Here is a 14,384-nt window from a genome sequence, read left to right on the forward strand (position 1 = left end):
ACAGATTCTGCCGTGATACCAGTGCAGGGCTGTGTGGAGGGATGGACCAAAGGAGCCATGTCTGAAGGAAAGGAATCATTGAGAAAGCAGAGATCACCTGAGCCTCTGGATCTAAATGGGAACGACAGGACCTGGGGGGAACCCAGGGTGTCCATCTGTGGTGAATTATTCTCCACTCTGGATGAAGCTTAGGAAAATACTCCCTGGCCTCACCATAGCCGCTAGCAGTGCAGAAGCAAGACCTCGTGACCAGTGATTCTAAGAGGCCAGTGCTTTATTGCCAGGCTGGAGTGTATTAGGCATAAAGAAAGGAGGAAAGGAAGGAGATATGGAAGCAAGAGTGAAACTGAACATAAGGCCAAGCTTCATAAGCAACAATTAATACCAACCCATAGATCTTGGGAGGGAAGCGTAGCAACCCAAGGCGTTCCTAGGAGCTGATTCCTGGTTTAAGTTGTCTTCACGCCATCCCCATCCATTGAGATTCCAGTGCCAGACCTTCCCCACCAGTCAAGGCTTTTAGTGTTGAGGTACTATCTCAGGATCCCCTCAGTACCTTAGGAGAACCTCAACTGTGAGTGTAGAGCCAAGGAACCCAGGATCCCCAAAGAGCACACCTCTCTCAGAAGCACCTCCAAGGCCATACTGCCTCTGTGTGGCCAAGCATGGAAGTGCAGCCACTGGTGCTGCTGAGAAAGAAAGAAGGCTGGCCATGGAAACTGGAAGTCCCTGCCCTGGTGCCCGAAGGGAACTGGCTGCTTCCCAACAGCTGGCAGCTTACTTTCTGGGCCATGGTGGAATGCCAGGGAGCTAAACACACCAACCAGATGAATGTCCCCGTGTACGTTCATCTTGTGTTCTTGAAAATCACCTTCCAGTTTAACAAACGGGATGACTTGAGGAATGGGGAACTGTCCCCAAAGATTTGGGGGAAATGGGCTGCATTATTTTCTACTCTGTCTCAAGTCTTCTCTCCTGCTGCACCACCCAGAGTTTGAAGGTCAAGGGTTTGGAGTGTGCTTCGGGACAATGACTCCACGGATCTACTTAGCTCTTACAAACTGGCTGCCGTGAGCTTGAGGTTCTTCAAAGTACTGCAATAGCTATTGTGTTTGCACACAACTCTAGATTACACACATCTCTTCTAAAATCAGTGTCTGCAGACACCAAGGGAACTGAACAGAGCTGCCATTAGAAGGAAAATGTTGAACCTCCACTGTCCAGGATGCTGTCGACGCGCTACTCTACCCTTCTTATTATCAACTTGACAGCCCCTTGATAGATTTGGGTTACAGACCCCTAAGTCTTTTGTAAAGACATCGGCTAATGGAGTCATGTAGTCCCTGCTGATCTTGTGAGTGAGGATGCAGAGCAGAGAGCAGGAACAGCCAAGCTCTGAGTGGAGGGATAGTGAGAGGGATTGAACCCAGCCCCTGGGTCCTTCTGAAGTTTCCGTGCTTAGGATCTCAGGAGCCACAGTCATGTGTATCCCAAGGTAAAATCCTACCTCACCTGTCTTGTCTTTGTTCCTTGCAGCGCCTCCACCTCAGTGAAGATGTGGCAGGAGCCACATTCATGGCAGCAGGCAGCTCAGCCCCAGAGCTGTTCACATCGGTCATAGGTAGGTGACGCTAGGAGGATGTCTCAACCCTTACCTGTGTGAGAGAAAGGGGTTCTGGGGAAGAACGCCCTCAATTTTGGGTTGTCTCCCACTTATAAAATATTAAGTTCCTAGACCCCAAGCAGAAACTTCTACTCTGCTATGGCCATTCACTGCTTTAACTGTATGTGAACTTTTCCTCGACCCAAGGACAGTGCTACGAAGGGAAAGTCTGACCTCTGGGTTCCAAAACTCCCTCCAAAGCTGGCCCACTTTCTCCTCTGGATCCTGAGCATAGTCTAGAACTAGGAAATGTCCTTCAAATGCCCTTGGGATGCAGCTGGACCACTGCAGCCAGGTTGGTGTTGGTTTGTGTTCCAGGAGTCTTCATCACGAAGGGCGATGTGGGAGTTGGCACCATCGTGGGCTCTGCCGTGTTCAACATCCTGTGCATCATTGGCGTCTGTGGGCTCTTTGCTGGGCAGGTAGGACCGATGACTCCTTTGTGATGGTTGTTCATGACATGGAGCAGATGGAAGTATGGAGCTGAGGCAAGAGCTATCATGTTGGAATTCACCCACAGTGGAGCCTTGGGCAGTGTGATTGGAGGTCTCCATTGTGAAGCCACTGTTATGTGGTTTCCAGGCTGATGAACTATTGAACCCCCAGCTCCACATAGGAAATTAGCAAGCCTAGCAATGGTAACTGTGATCTTGAAAGTGCTCCCACACACTCCTTCTCTTGAGAGCTACTGATCTGCATTAGAATGTGTAGTACCTCAGAGGAAATAAATGAGAAGACAGGGAAGCAAAGAGGCAAATTCTTTCTACTTAAAGAACTCATCTTTGTCATAGTTCAGGATGTCGCCTTTCGTCCTGCAGGCTAGAGGTTTTGTAGTCTAGAGGGACCTCGAAGTCCTGAATCAACCTAAGGAGACTATTCTAATGGCAGGGGGCATCCTGGTAGGGCCAATGTCCTTTTTTAAATGTTGTTTATCTCTCTAATAGTCTCAGGGATTTGTTTGTTCAGAAGTCACCAGAGTGTGAGACTATTGGGCAGCCAAAGTTAGAGCCTGAAGGTTCATGGGGCATACAGCTTCCCCGTGGCTCTCAGGGGCTAATTTCCTCAGAGAAATATTCATTCAAAATGAGATCCTCAGTTCTCTGCCAAAACACCCAAGACTCAGTATCTTCTGGAAAAACCTATTTCTACTATTCTAGACATTCATTCTACTTAAAATATTGAGGGAGCCGAAATCCACCTTACCTGATCAGGAACCTCAGTGTGGTCTGTGCTGTGCCCTGTTGAAAGTATCTGGTTGGTATAAAGTCCAATCCTAGTGAGCTTCTCTCTCAAGTGTGTCAGGCCTCTGTGTCTCTCAGAAGCCACCGAGCATGCCAGGATGTCCATCTCTCAAATGCATACTCAAGAGTTCCCATAAAATTCACTGCTATTCTCTGTGACCCATTATAACTATCCCCATTTACATGCCAACTGACCTGCCCTCTCTGCCTACTGGGTTTGTTCCTTCCAAGGCAACAAGCGAAGGACACCTTGATCTTATCAAACATCAGCTACAGGGCTCCCTGGTGGTCAGCCTCACTCTAATAAGAGGGTCCTGGATTTGCTCATGATGTCTGAGGTCTGGCTCACTCACTAAGCTAAACATTTTCTGCTTTCTCCATGACCCATCGTATTTAAGTTAATAGGTCCACACTGTAGTGTTCCTGGGTTTCTCCTACAAAGGTGGTTAGTGCCAAAAGAATGAGCCACCTGCCTGCCTGTACTGCTGCTACTCTCCCCTGGCTCTATCCCGCCTGACCAGCTCATCCTTGCCTTCCAGAGATGAATAGTCACACCAGCGGATGCTGTTGCTGTTAGCACTTTCTTAATTAGCACTGTCACCATTAGCAGTATGATTATTAGCCGGGCCGTTATTAGTGTTGTCACTAGTTCATTAGTCATTTGTACCTGCAGCTTGATTCTGAAGCAAGCCCGAAGGGGAAGAGATAAGGTAAAGAAATGAAACAAATGGCCAGGTGCCGTCTACTCAGTGCCACACAGCTAATTACTTACGAAATGAAATGCAGTGTGTTCATGGCGTGTAATTCATCAGTAGCGCCACTCATCACAAGCTTGGCTAGGACACCTGCTTATGGCTGCGGCACAGGTTGTTGGCCTCCAACTTTCTACCTTCTCCAGGTCTTTCCTGGCTGGTCTCACAGCCCCACTAGGGAAAGGTGACAACCAGAGAGCTTCTACTGGGAATAGCCACAGGCATGGACCTAGCTCTAGCTTCCCTTCTTTTTCTTTCTTTTCTTTTTCTTTTCTTCTTCTTTTTTTTTTAATCCTGTGCCTACTTGGAGATTTCCAAAACCATCCACTTGCTGTTTTTGTATATTCCCTCACATCTTTGCAGAAGGCACAGAATTGTATATGAGGAGGAACGTGGGCCAAGGCATCAGATTGACCTGGGATTGCATTCTTGCTTTGCTATGTGCTAGCTGGGAGATTTTTGGAGAAGTTATTTTAGCTACTGAAGCCTGATCCTTCTCATCTATAGAGTGGGTATAAGCACATCTACTTCAGAGCGTTGCCATAGTGATGAAGCCTATCATGTTTAATGCTAATAATAGCACTTGGTCTGCAAGGAAAGTCAAAACAAGTTAGACACTTTTATCAACCCTTGGGATATTCATTCTGAGGTCCTCACTACTGCATTCCACCCTATATCACTAGGAAGGTTTGGCCACTCAGTTGATGGAATGATTGTCAGGGGTGTCTATGGCTCCTATCAGAGACAGGATGGGGAGCAGAGAGGGCAGGCAGAAGGTCTTGTAAATGAAAACAAATGATGGGTTAGCATGATGACATAGGAGGACTAGTGCGTAGTCCTAGATAGTCTCTTGAGTGGTAGAAAAAGCAATCAGTAAGAAGTGGGAGTTGTCCTGCCTCACATTCCCAGACAGCAGAGCTGGTGCCATGGAATGTCACAGCAAAGGACGGAAATCTGGAATTGAATGATTAATAAATCTAATCACAGGTCTCACTTAGCATTATTATTTATGTTGTTCTGCACTTTGTCTTGGCTGGGAAAATTGCAGTGAGCACCCATGGGCCTCTCTCTAATGCATTTCAGCATAAAGGGCATGAGGAAGTCTGTCACCCATCTAAAATTAAAGTAATTAAGCTGTAGGGTTTGAGCTCCTGTCTCAATTAGGGTTTTGATGAATTCAGTGTAATTGAATGTCTGCTGTATTTGCAGTTTGCAAACATACCCGATGTCCTCAGTGTTTGCCTGAGGTGCTTTGTGGAGTTTTTATGGGACAGAAGGAAATTGCTTCTTAGAAAGTGGCTTCGAGAGTGGTTCTGGGTATCCCACAAGACATTTACAGAGCATTGGTCCTCCCGGTTTTTCCTTAAGAACAAAGAAGAATAACAATGAAGTGAAAATACCCAGGTCTTGACGTAACCCTCTATTTTGCATATTGCATTAAAAGGACTCAGTGCCAATTTTGTAAAACAATGTGCTTATGAATTTAAATCCACCATTCAGAGCATGTTAAGCTTTAAATACATAACCACAAACAGAAAGTAAACAGTTTAACTGTATCCCAGATTAGGACTTTCATATTCCGGTTATTACAGGCTGGCAGATGGTTCTGGTTTGTTATAAAAGCTCCTGCATTGGCTTCTGGCATCCTTAGAGTGTCCCTGATGTTCTTTGGCGAGGTCCATCTAATCTTGGCTAGGTTTGCCTTTCTTCAAATAGCACCCTCTCTAAGCTGGCTCATTTTCACAAAACAGAGCGACACCAAGAGGTTATACATCCCAGTTGAAGCTTGCCTTCATTTGAATATCCCTGAAGAAGACTCTAGGCAAGTAGTCAAGTGCAAGTAGTTAATTTGAAAGGTTGCCCTAGGGAACACGAGCAAGACATTGAGGAGGTGAGACAAGGAAAAGAAAGCTGCAGACAAAAGCATTAATGAGAAAGTTATCACTAGCAGCAATGGGGATTTGATTCATCTTGGGGGACTGTTTTATAGGTGTTCAGTGATCTCATAGAAGAGGCAAGAGAGCTGGGGTACTTATCCACCAGCCTCCACATCCCAGTCCACTCTATAAGAAACATGAATCCCTCAGTATTCCAGCTTATTGGGTGGCCACAGTCAGGGTGGACCTTGGGACCCAGAGAAAACCCCAGCCAAAGAGATGCCAGAGTTGCCTACTAGAAGGACCTGAAATGGTAAAGATGGGGTGATGAGAGTGCTCCCATAGTGTAAATGCTGAGAACACAAGACTAAGGCTTCAAAATCAGCTAGCTGTTTAGACCCTGTCTTCAACTTCAAACCTGAGGACGAATTAAGAAATTATAGATAGCTATCTGTAGCAGTACGGTGTTTGCCTAGTGTGTTTGATGCCTTGGGTTTGATCTCTAGCACTAAATAAAGAAATTTTTAAGAAAGGTTTTAAAGGATTATTTATATTTTTTCATTTTCCAAAAGTGACTGATCTTCCTTTCAAATATATTGATTTCGTATGAATTTGCTGAAACTATTATTCTCATAATATAATTGGTAAATTTACATAAAAGCTAGAAAAATCTTAGGATAAGTATAATACTCATACAGGGCTGTTTGTACATTATATAATGTTTAAAAACATTCTTTGTAATATGAAAATATATGTTATTCCTTGTGTATATTTATCACTTTGGACTATTTTGTATAAATAATAATGTTTTTATGTGTGGATGTGAGTGGATTTGTGTGCATATGTGGATCTATATGCATATATATAATGTATGTGTGTGGTTATGTACACATGTATGAGGGTTATTGTGTGTGTGAAAGTCAAAGGTCAGCATCAGGGCTCTCAGTTACTTTCTACTTGATTATCTTACTAAACCCAGAGCTCACCAACTCAGTGGGACTGTCTGCCTCTGCTCTCCTAATGTTGAGATTACAGATGTGCACTGTGACACACAGAGACTACCCAAACTCAAGTCCTCATGCTTTCGAGGGGGTCCTTTAGCAGCCAAGCTATCTCCTCAGCTAAATTGACAAGATGTTGGATTGCTTTTGGAAAATGTAAAGTTATTTTAAAAAAATATTTTAAAATCTTTCTTAAAATTGTATTTATTTTGTGCTAGCCATCAAACCCAAGGCATCAAACACACCAGGTAAACACTTTACAGACACAGGTCCATATCTATAATTTTTTAATAATGTATTTAAAGGAAAAAATAAATATACAGCATGTGGTGTACTATACCTCTGGGGAGAAAAGTACAAATTAATAGTGACCGATAATTAATTCTGCCTGAGGTCATAGTTTAATTAACTAGAAAACCTTTCACTTAAAAGTACATGCTTCACAACTCACATTAAAAACCATCCAGGATGCAAAATAAAAATAAAAATAGTAGTTGCTACTCAGTGAGCTTATTCAGACACCACATCCAACAATACTCTGTACTTGCACAGATGCACTCACTGAGTTTTAAGGTACACGATAGTATTATCATTCTCAACAGGCTATGAAATGAACCCTAGAGATTTGGATGAAGGGGATCTACTGAGGTAGTTAAGACTAGAATAGACACCTCTCTAATCCATATGGAGAGCCTCTGATTATAGACCTTCCAGATATAACTGTTATACGGTTTATAAGGCTGAGATTTTGTGTGTCCTTCAGAAGTTTGGGGTGTAGGACTTGAATACAAGGAATGGTTATATCGACAAGATAGTGGCAACCCATAATAGAGGATTGGAGCACACAGCACAACTGAGGCACATCTAGAAGCTTCTATTTTAATCCGAAAACATCTTCCATAGCTGAGCTTTTGCTTCACCAGTAATGGAGATTTGGGCTGAAGAATATAATGAAAATCCCACAGTGTTCTTTGTATACTAATTTCCAGGTTACAGCTCTCCAGATGAAACCAAATACATCATCTGTCACGTTTTGGTTCTGGAAATCAATTCTGATTCCCGAAATTGGCTAGGGACTATGAACTATGAATCAAAAGCCCACCTATTCCAAATCTGGTGTTGGAGGCCAACTCTGCACTGTAAATAGGGAGATAGTGGGACAAAGATGAGCTGGAATGACCCCTGGAGAACTAAGGCAATGAGGCCTCCTCTAGGGTAGGATGACTTCTTGTTTGGTCCTGTCAGAGGCAAGGGAGCAGCATGCAAGGTGCAGGGGTAGACCCAGGCAAAGATTGGGCCATGGAGAAATCTATCACCCGCATTCTATTATCTGGGAAAGTAGAGGTTCCCCGGCAGCTCCTGCAGGCTGCGGGTGATAGAAGGCAGAACACAGATCCAGACCCTAGGCCCATCCAGTTAGATCAGAGGGTTGAGTGACTTAAACTGCAAAAGCCCCATCTTCAGGTTCATCTCTGCTCATACCAGTGCTGGCTCTGGGGACAGGGAGCAGGCAGCGTGAGCACGAGCAGCCCTTCTGTGATGCTACGGTCAAACAACCGGCTGTGTCCTTGACTGGTGTCTGTTTTCTGAGCCTGGTAGTGCTATCCTTTCCCAGTCTTTTCCTTTCTCTTGACATCAGATCCGTCTTTAGCCCACATGCAGATGAGTACAGAGGATTTAGATTTCGGGTAACAACACCCCAAGTTTAATTATATCATAACTGAAGAGAATTTACTGAGAACTACACAGGAAAGTATACGGTTTAAGCAAGGTTCAGGCCCTATTGTTCTCCTGCCTCAAATCATCTCCGTCCTCTTTCTCCAATTAGTTTTCTTTCATGGAATAAATAAATAAATAAATAAATAAATAAATAAATAAATAAATAAATAAATAAATAAATAAATAAATAAATAAATAAATGACTATAGCTGTTTCAGGCCTCATACACACATACCGCATGGGCCAAGAAAAGAAAAAGAAAATATCACCTTGCTCACCCCACTGTCCAGCCCTTACTTAACATCATCAAAAATCTGGGTGGGCCCATTAGATTTGATCAACTATTCTAACTAGAGTTACCAGATTAGTTTATGTTAGCAAGAACCACACCCACCTTCTTTCTATAGATAAGAATCTGAACTATTCCATGTCAAAGGCATAGCTTCTGGTCTTTCCTTATCATACATAGCATACAGTGCAGAGTAATGATGGAATGGCTGAGCCTGAGCTGTATCTTAAGCTGTCTCCCTAGCTCTCTTTCTGAGCCAGTTCACACAGTACTGTGGTTGGTATTTATATGGACATATACATACCATATTATTTCTGATCACATAACCAAGGAAGATTATTGTAGCAAGAGATGGATGGATGGGTAGGAGAATGGGTAGGTAGGTAGGTAGGTAGGTAGATAGACAGACAGACAGACAGATTGATAGATAGATAGTTGGTAGGTAGATAAACAGGTAGGTAGGTAGGTAGATAGATAGATAGATAGATAGATCATACATACATACATACATACATACGCACACACATACATACATACATACATACATACATACATACATATATAACTTTTGTGTTACTGTGACCAAACAACTGACAACAGTTATTTGATTTATTCTGAGTCATGGTTTCAGAGTCCATAGTCTCTTTACTCCATATAGCCAAGCAAAACATCATAGTGATGGGAACATATGATAGAGACTTCATTTCTCGATGCACAGAAATCAGAGGATGAGTCTAGAAGGGAACAAAAATAATACAGACCTAAGAACCTGCCCAATGACTTCTACTCTCCAAATTGATGCCATCCCTAGAATTTCTAGACCCTTCCAAGCTAGCACCACCCAGGTAGAGACCAAGCATTCAAACCATGAGCCCTTGGGGGATATTTCATATTCAGGCTATCATGGCATATTTGTTGCTTGCTTTTTTAATGAAAAGTTTCCAAGCTGCTTTTCACACTGAATACCCATGTTCCATCCCTACCCCAAGCACTGAGGTCTCAGTTATTTGCCTCATCACCAGCACTTAGTATGAACAGTTTCACTTTGGTTTGTAACCTCTTGACTGTAATCATTCTGGTGAATATGATGAACACCTCTCTGTGCCTTCAGCTTGCATTTAGAGGCATGGCTCTAAGCATCTTTCCCTGTTATTATTTGACCATCTTTCTTGATGGAAAAGTCTGCTCAAATCTTGTCCATTTGTGCTGTCATTTGGCCATTGTTCTCTCCTTACTCTCCTGCCTGCCAGTCTCTAAATCATGGCACTCAACCACTCCTCTGAGTCCTTCTGTCCAATTAGTTTTAATTTCCAAATCAATAGAGAAAAAGGTCATTAGAAATGATTTAGCATGGTCATAGAGATGTTTTATTAGTGCTGTTGCTCCCATTTGGGTTTACAGGCGAGGTACTCAAAAACCACACTCTCCAACTGTGCCAAAGAAAATGACGAGGTCAGTACCCTTGTGCCCAGCAAAGTAAAATTAGCAAGAACCGAGATCCAAGATGCATATTTTGGGAAATGTGAGGTGGAAAGCTAGAGTCCCTGGAAGGTGGGGTGAGCATTCCTTCCATGTTAAACCTCACATGGCTCCTGGAAAGTGAGTTCCAGGTCACTGCCTGCCTCCTCAGAAAGACTGTAGTAAGGGCTGGCTAACTGCCAATCCAAAGGGATCCCAGAACCGGCTCTCCATCACCACAGGACATAAAAAAAGGCCTAACAAAAGGAAGGGTTTGAATCTCAGTTTGAGGGTGTAGTCCATCATGGCAAGGAAATAATTCTAACAGAAACATAGGGTGGTTGGGTGCTGATGCCCAGCTGATCTCTTAGCATCACTCTAGAACCTCAACCCACATAACAAGCAGATGCTGATCATGCAGTGGACACTGTCCATTCATCTTTAGATATATTCACTATGTTTTTGTCCTCAAAAAACTCTGAAGACAACACTGAGATTCGAAGGAGAAAACTGAGATTCTAAACTGTTTAATAATCTCACCAGGCTAGTGAGTCAGAAGGCTTTGGAGTTACAGGACCCAGCCAGTGGCATAGAAATGTCAAGTTCTTTCTCCAGTTTTTCCAATGAGTCTACTTAGATAAGAAATCTCACACCCTAAGCTGCCAGGTATATGACAGCCATCCCAACACTCATTCACAGATCAATGGCTTTCTAATCATGAAGCCCATGAGAAGCAGAGGGCATAGGCAGGTCAACAGGGAGCTGGGCGCATGGCTGCCTCCTTCACCCTTACCTAGATGTCTGTACAACACCCATTGAGCTCACGTGCTTTGGCTATGTGAAGTCTCCTAGCTGCAAAATAAATCTGCCTAAGGGACCCAGATATACTGGCTCTTGCCACAGAGATTCTTCATTTCCTATATGCCCTAAGTACCAGCAGGCCCACACAGCAACAGGAGTGAAATGTTGTGTCCATGGCCCTGTAACTTCACCTCAGTAAAAGGACAAAGGAAAGCTCTCTGGCACAGGGGAACATGGGCATTAGCAAGTCCTGAGAGTGTGCAGAGCAAGACTGGAGCTTCCTCCTTAGTTCCTTAGGCTGGTCTTCACACCACATCCTGGTCTCACTTTTTCTCACTACCATAGATAGTGGAAGATGATGTATATGGAAGGCTCTGTGAACTATGATATAACAAATCAGATTTCCTGATTTGAGTGCAAACGACTGCAATCAAAATGCCTGAGGAAGGATCCACAGGCCAACACCCGAGGGTTGAAAGTATCTACCTGTTTACATATAATATTATCTAGCATCTGAATATTTAAAGCCAAAGTATCAATCCACTGAAAAAAATGAACACAGATCAAGTGTTAGACCACTGAACTCATACCCCAGCTCAGTAAGCTCTTGATTTAACAGGTTTCACTGGGTGTCTGCTACATACTGAGCACTGTTCTAAGCGCCAGAGAGATGACAATGAGAAAAACTGCATCTTAGAATTTGGCTATAAGATATGGGATGTTATTAAATATCCAACATATATGACTAATCAGTAGGCTGGTAGGAATGTAGACAGATGGGAGATTGATGGATACCAGATGATGGACAGATGACAGTGGATGGATAGATATATGGAGAGAAAAAAGGTACAGTATTGCATTTGGTTTGAGAGGTAGGAAGAAGTTATGTGCTATCAATTACGAGTCAATGATATTAACAAAACAGAATAGGAAGGTTTAGTGTATACACTATGCTGGAGATGCTAGCCTATAAAGAATTTCCAAGAAGATCACTACCACAAATGCTGATAGTTCCATGGGGTGCAGAATACTCCCTTCTACTCTAAAGAAAACAGTACCACTTAAAATATAGACTAAGATGACACTCTAAATATGAGTCACTTTGAATGTAGAGAACATACCTGGTCAACAGACATAACACTATAATAGTCCCTGGAAATACTCTAAAATACTGGTCTCCTAGCCTCACAAGGCAGAGCAAGAAAATAATAATGCCAAGGCTACCAGGAAGACACATGCCCAGTGGTTACTACTATCTCTGCCCACACTGGACTACATGAGGTGACTGGCTACAAAAACACACAAGTCTCTGGTCAATGAGAGAGTAACAGTGTTGGTCTGTGACTTCCCTCGAGGTATCTCTGCCTGCCTCCTGAGGTAAGACTAGAATGGGGCATGGGGAGATGGATCAGTTCATAAAGCACTTGCCATGCACATGTGAGGAGGTGAATTTAGATCCCAAACATTCATATAAAAGCTAGGTATGACAGCACGCAAGAGGGAGGCCAGCCAGTCTAGTCACTGAGATAGACCTATGGAGAAAATGTGGTCTCAGGGAAACCAATAATAATACTATGAGCCTCCAGTGGCTTCTGCAGCTGGAGAGATAGAAAGAGGTGGCTACTGGGCTCAGAAGACTTCCCAGAGGTGACACTAAGAGAGTGATGCGTTGGAAATGGCGGTGAAGGAAAGCGATACATCACACAGGACACCAGGACTGTTAGCTTAAACAGTGTAAGTGGCCTGCAGAATATTTATCGACTCTATTAGTGGTGATAAATTGGCCATGAGAAATTAGAGTCTGTCTCCACTGAACATCTTGTGAAGTCAGCAATTCTCTGTCAGATTCAGAAACATGGAAGGGTCGCTGAAATAGCAAAATGTATTTATTAATCAAAAAATTAACTTTTACTTTTTAAGTTATTATCCTTTAAATTTTTTCAATTAAAATGCATAATTCCCCCTTCCCTTTTCTCCCCTCCCATGTTACTCAATTCACATCCTCTTTCTCTTCAGTTGTTATGTTTGTATCAATGCCTAACTATATAAATACAGCGTACTTAGTCTGATCCGTGTTCCCTCATGTGATTTCAGAGATGACCACTTAGTACTGGGTAAGGAAGCTCATTCCTATGGAAAACTCCTCCCCTCATCCCTTACTTGCCTGCATGAGACCCCACCCATGGACAAATTAACTTTTAACTTAATTTTAACTATAAAACTCACATTTTCTAACTAAAAATCTCTCTGCAACTACCTAGTCATTTTTACTTGGTAGCCATTGTGACTATCAGTCTTCCATAACCTCACCGAACAACCCAGCTGTCAAAGAGACATGGCACCCATTGACAGAGCTTTGTAGTCAAAATGCCAGCTGATTGGCTCCGTACAGACCCTGGGTAGCACCTCCCATCTCAAAAATCAATGTTCATGAATTCCAAATCGACGGAAGTTTCACAGACTCCTACCAGTCATGGTTTGGCAGATGGCAAAGCTGGAAAGGACCAATTGTGATGTACACATTTACTACAGTATCACTTGACCCATCCATGCTCCGCCCCCACCTCACCCCCACCCCACCCCCACCCCAGACACTTATATGTGCACACAGAGCTTAACTAGCTCACCCCTTCACACGTGACTGCAGGGCCACCTGGCTGTCTTCACTCCAGGTTCTCTGACCTCCAGACAGGCTGTAACATCAGACAATAAGGACTCAATTTGCAGTTTTAAAATGCAGAAGCAGCAGAGTAAACCAAGAGAAATCCTATAAGCTTTCTGGTTTTGTTTTTTCTAATGTGGCGAAACTTTCTCTCCAACAGTTATTCCCATCGCTGCCAATCTCCATTGACATGTGAAGAAAATCACATATGCCCTCCCACCCCGACCCAGCAGCCTTGCCTTCCATGTAGATCCACCTCTACATTTAAATGGCAGTCTTAATCCTGGACCTGATCCTGACTTTCCAAGGGAGGAGAAATAAGTGCTTTTCATTAGCCTAGCTGGCTCATGTGCAGAACACATGGACAGTGGCCTTTGTTAACCAAATATCTGGTTTTCGCTGGCAATGCAAGACGTTCTGTCCTGCCCAGACCCAACAAAGGGGCCACTTTGTTTGTTCACGGCAGGGAGGAGGAGGTCAGTCCTTTTCCTGTAGGGAGACACACACAAGTTGGCACTCCTTGAGGAATGAGGAGGAAATCTGGTCTGAGCATGCTTTGTTTGCTTGTGACTCTTTCCTTCAAGAAGCTGGGGCTGCAGTTGGAACATGGGACATTAGAACTGGGGCATGTGGTGCAGTGGCCAGCAGTGGGGAGACTGGGGGCAAGGTGCAGTGGCTAGTCATTACCCCATGGTCTTCTCAGATCACTCACGGAGCCCTGTCACGATGCAGTAAACCTGATTTTTGTTTCCACTCTGGCTGCCTTTGATTATTGCAGCATGCAGCTTCCAAAGACACGTGTCCTGCCTCCCCACCGAATCATTTATTTTTCCTTTTTAAAAAACAATATACAACTATCTTCTGCTCCATGTTATGATCTGTTTTTATTGTAAATTAAGAACATCTTTTGTGTTAATCGGT

At 43.5% G+C, this 14,384-nt stretch overlaps 1 protein-coding gene across 1 annotated transcript in view; it reads left to right on the plus strand.

The window, feature by feature from the left end:
* The window catches only part of Slc24a3 (solute carrier family 24 member 3), a 480,749-nt gene that overhangs the window by 351,220 nt on the left and 115,145 nt on the right, over positions 1-14,384 (plus strand). Inside the window, exons 5-6 of the mRNA XM_052183806.1 lie at positions 1,537-1,621; positions 1,982-2,085. Coding sequence (XP_052039766.1) covers positions 1,537-1,621; positions 1,982-2,085 — 189 coding nt within the window. The remainder of the gene's footprint in view (positions 1-1,536; positions 1,622-1,981; positions 2,086-14,384) is intronic.

This window comes from Apodemus sylvaticus, chromosome 5, assembly GCF_947179515.1.
Source record: "Apodemus sylvaticus chromosome 5, mApoSyl1.1, whole genome shotgun sequence".
Taxonomy (NCBI): domain Eukaryota; kingdom Metazoa; phylum Chordata; class Mammalia; order Rodentia; family Muridae; genus Apodemus; species Apodemus sylvaticus.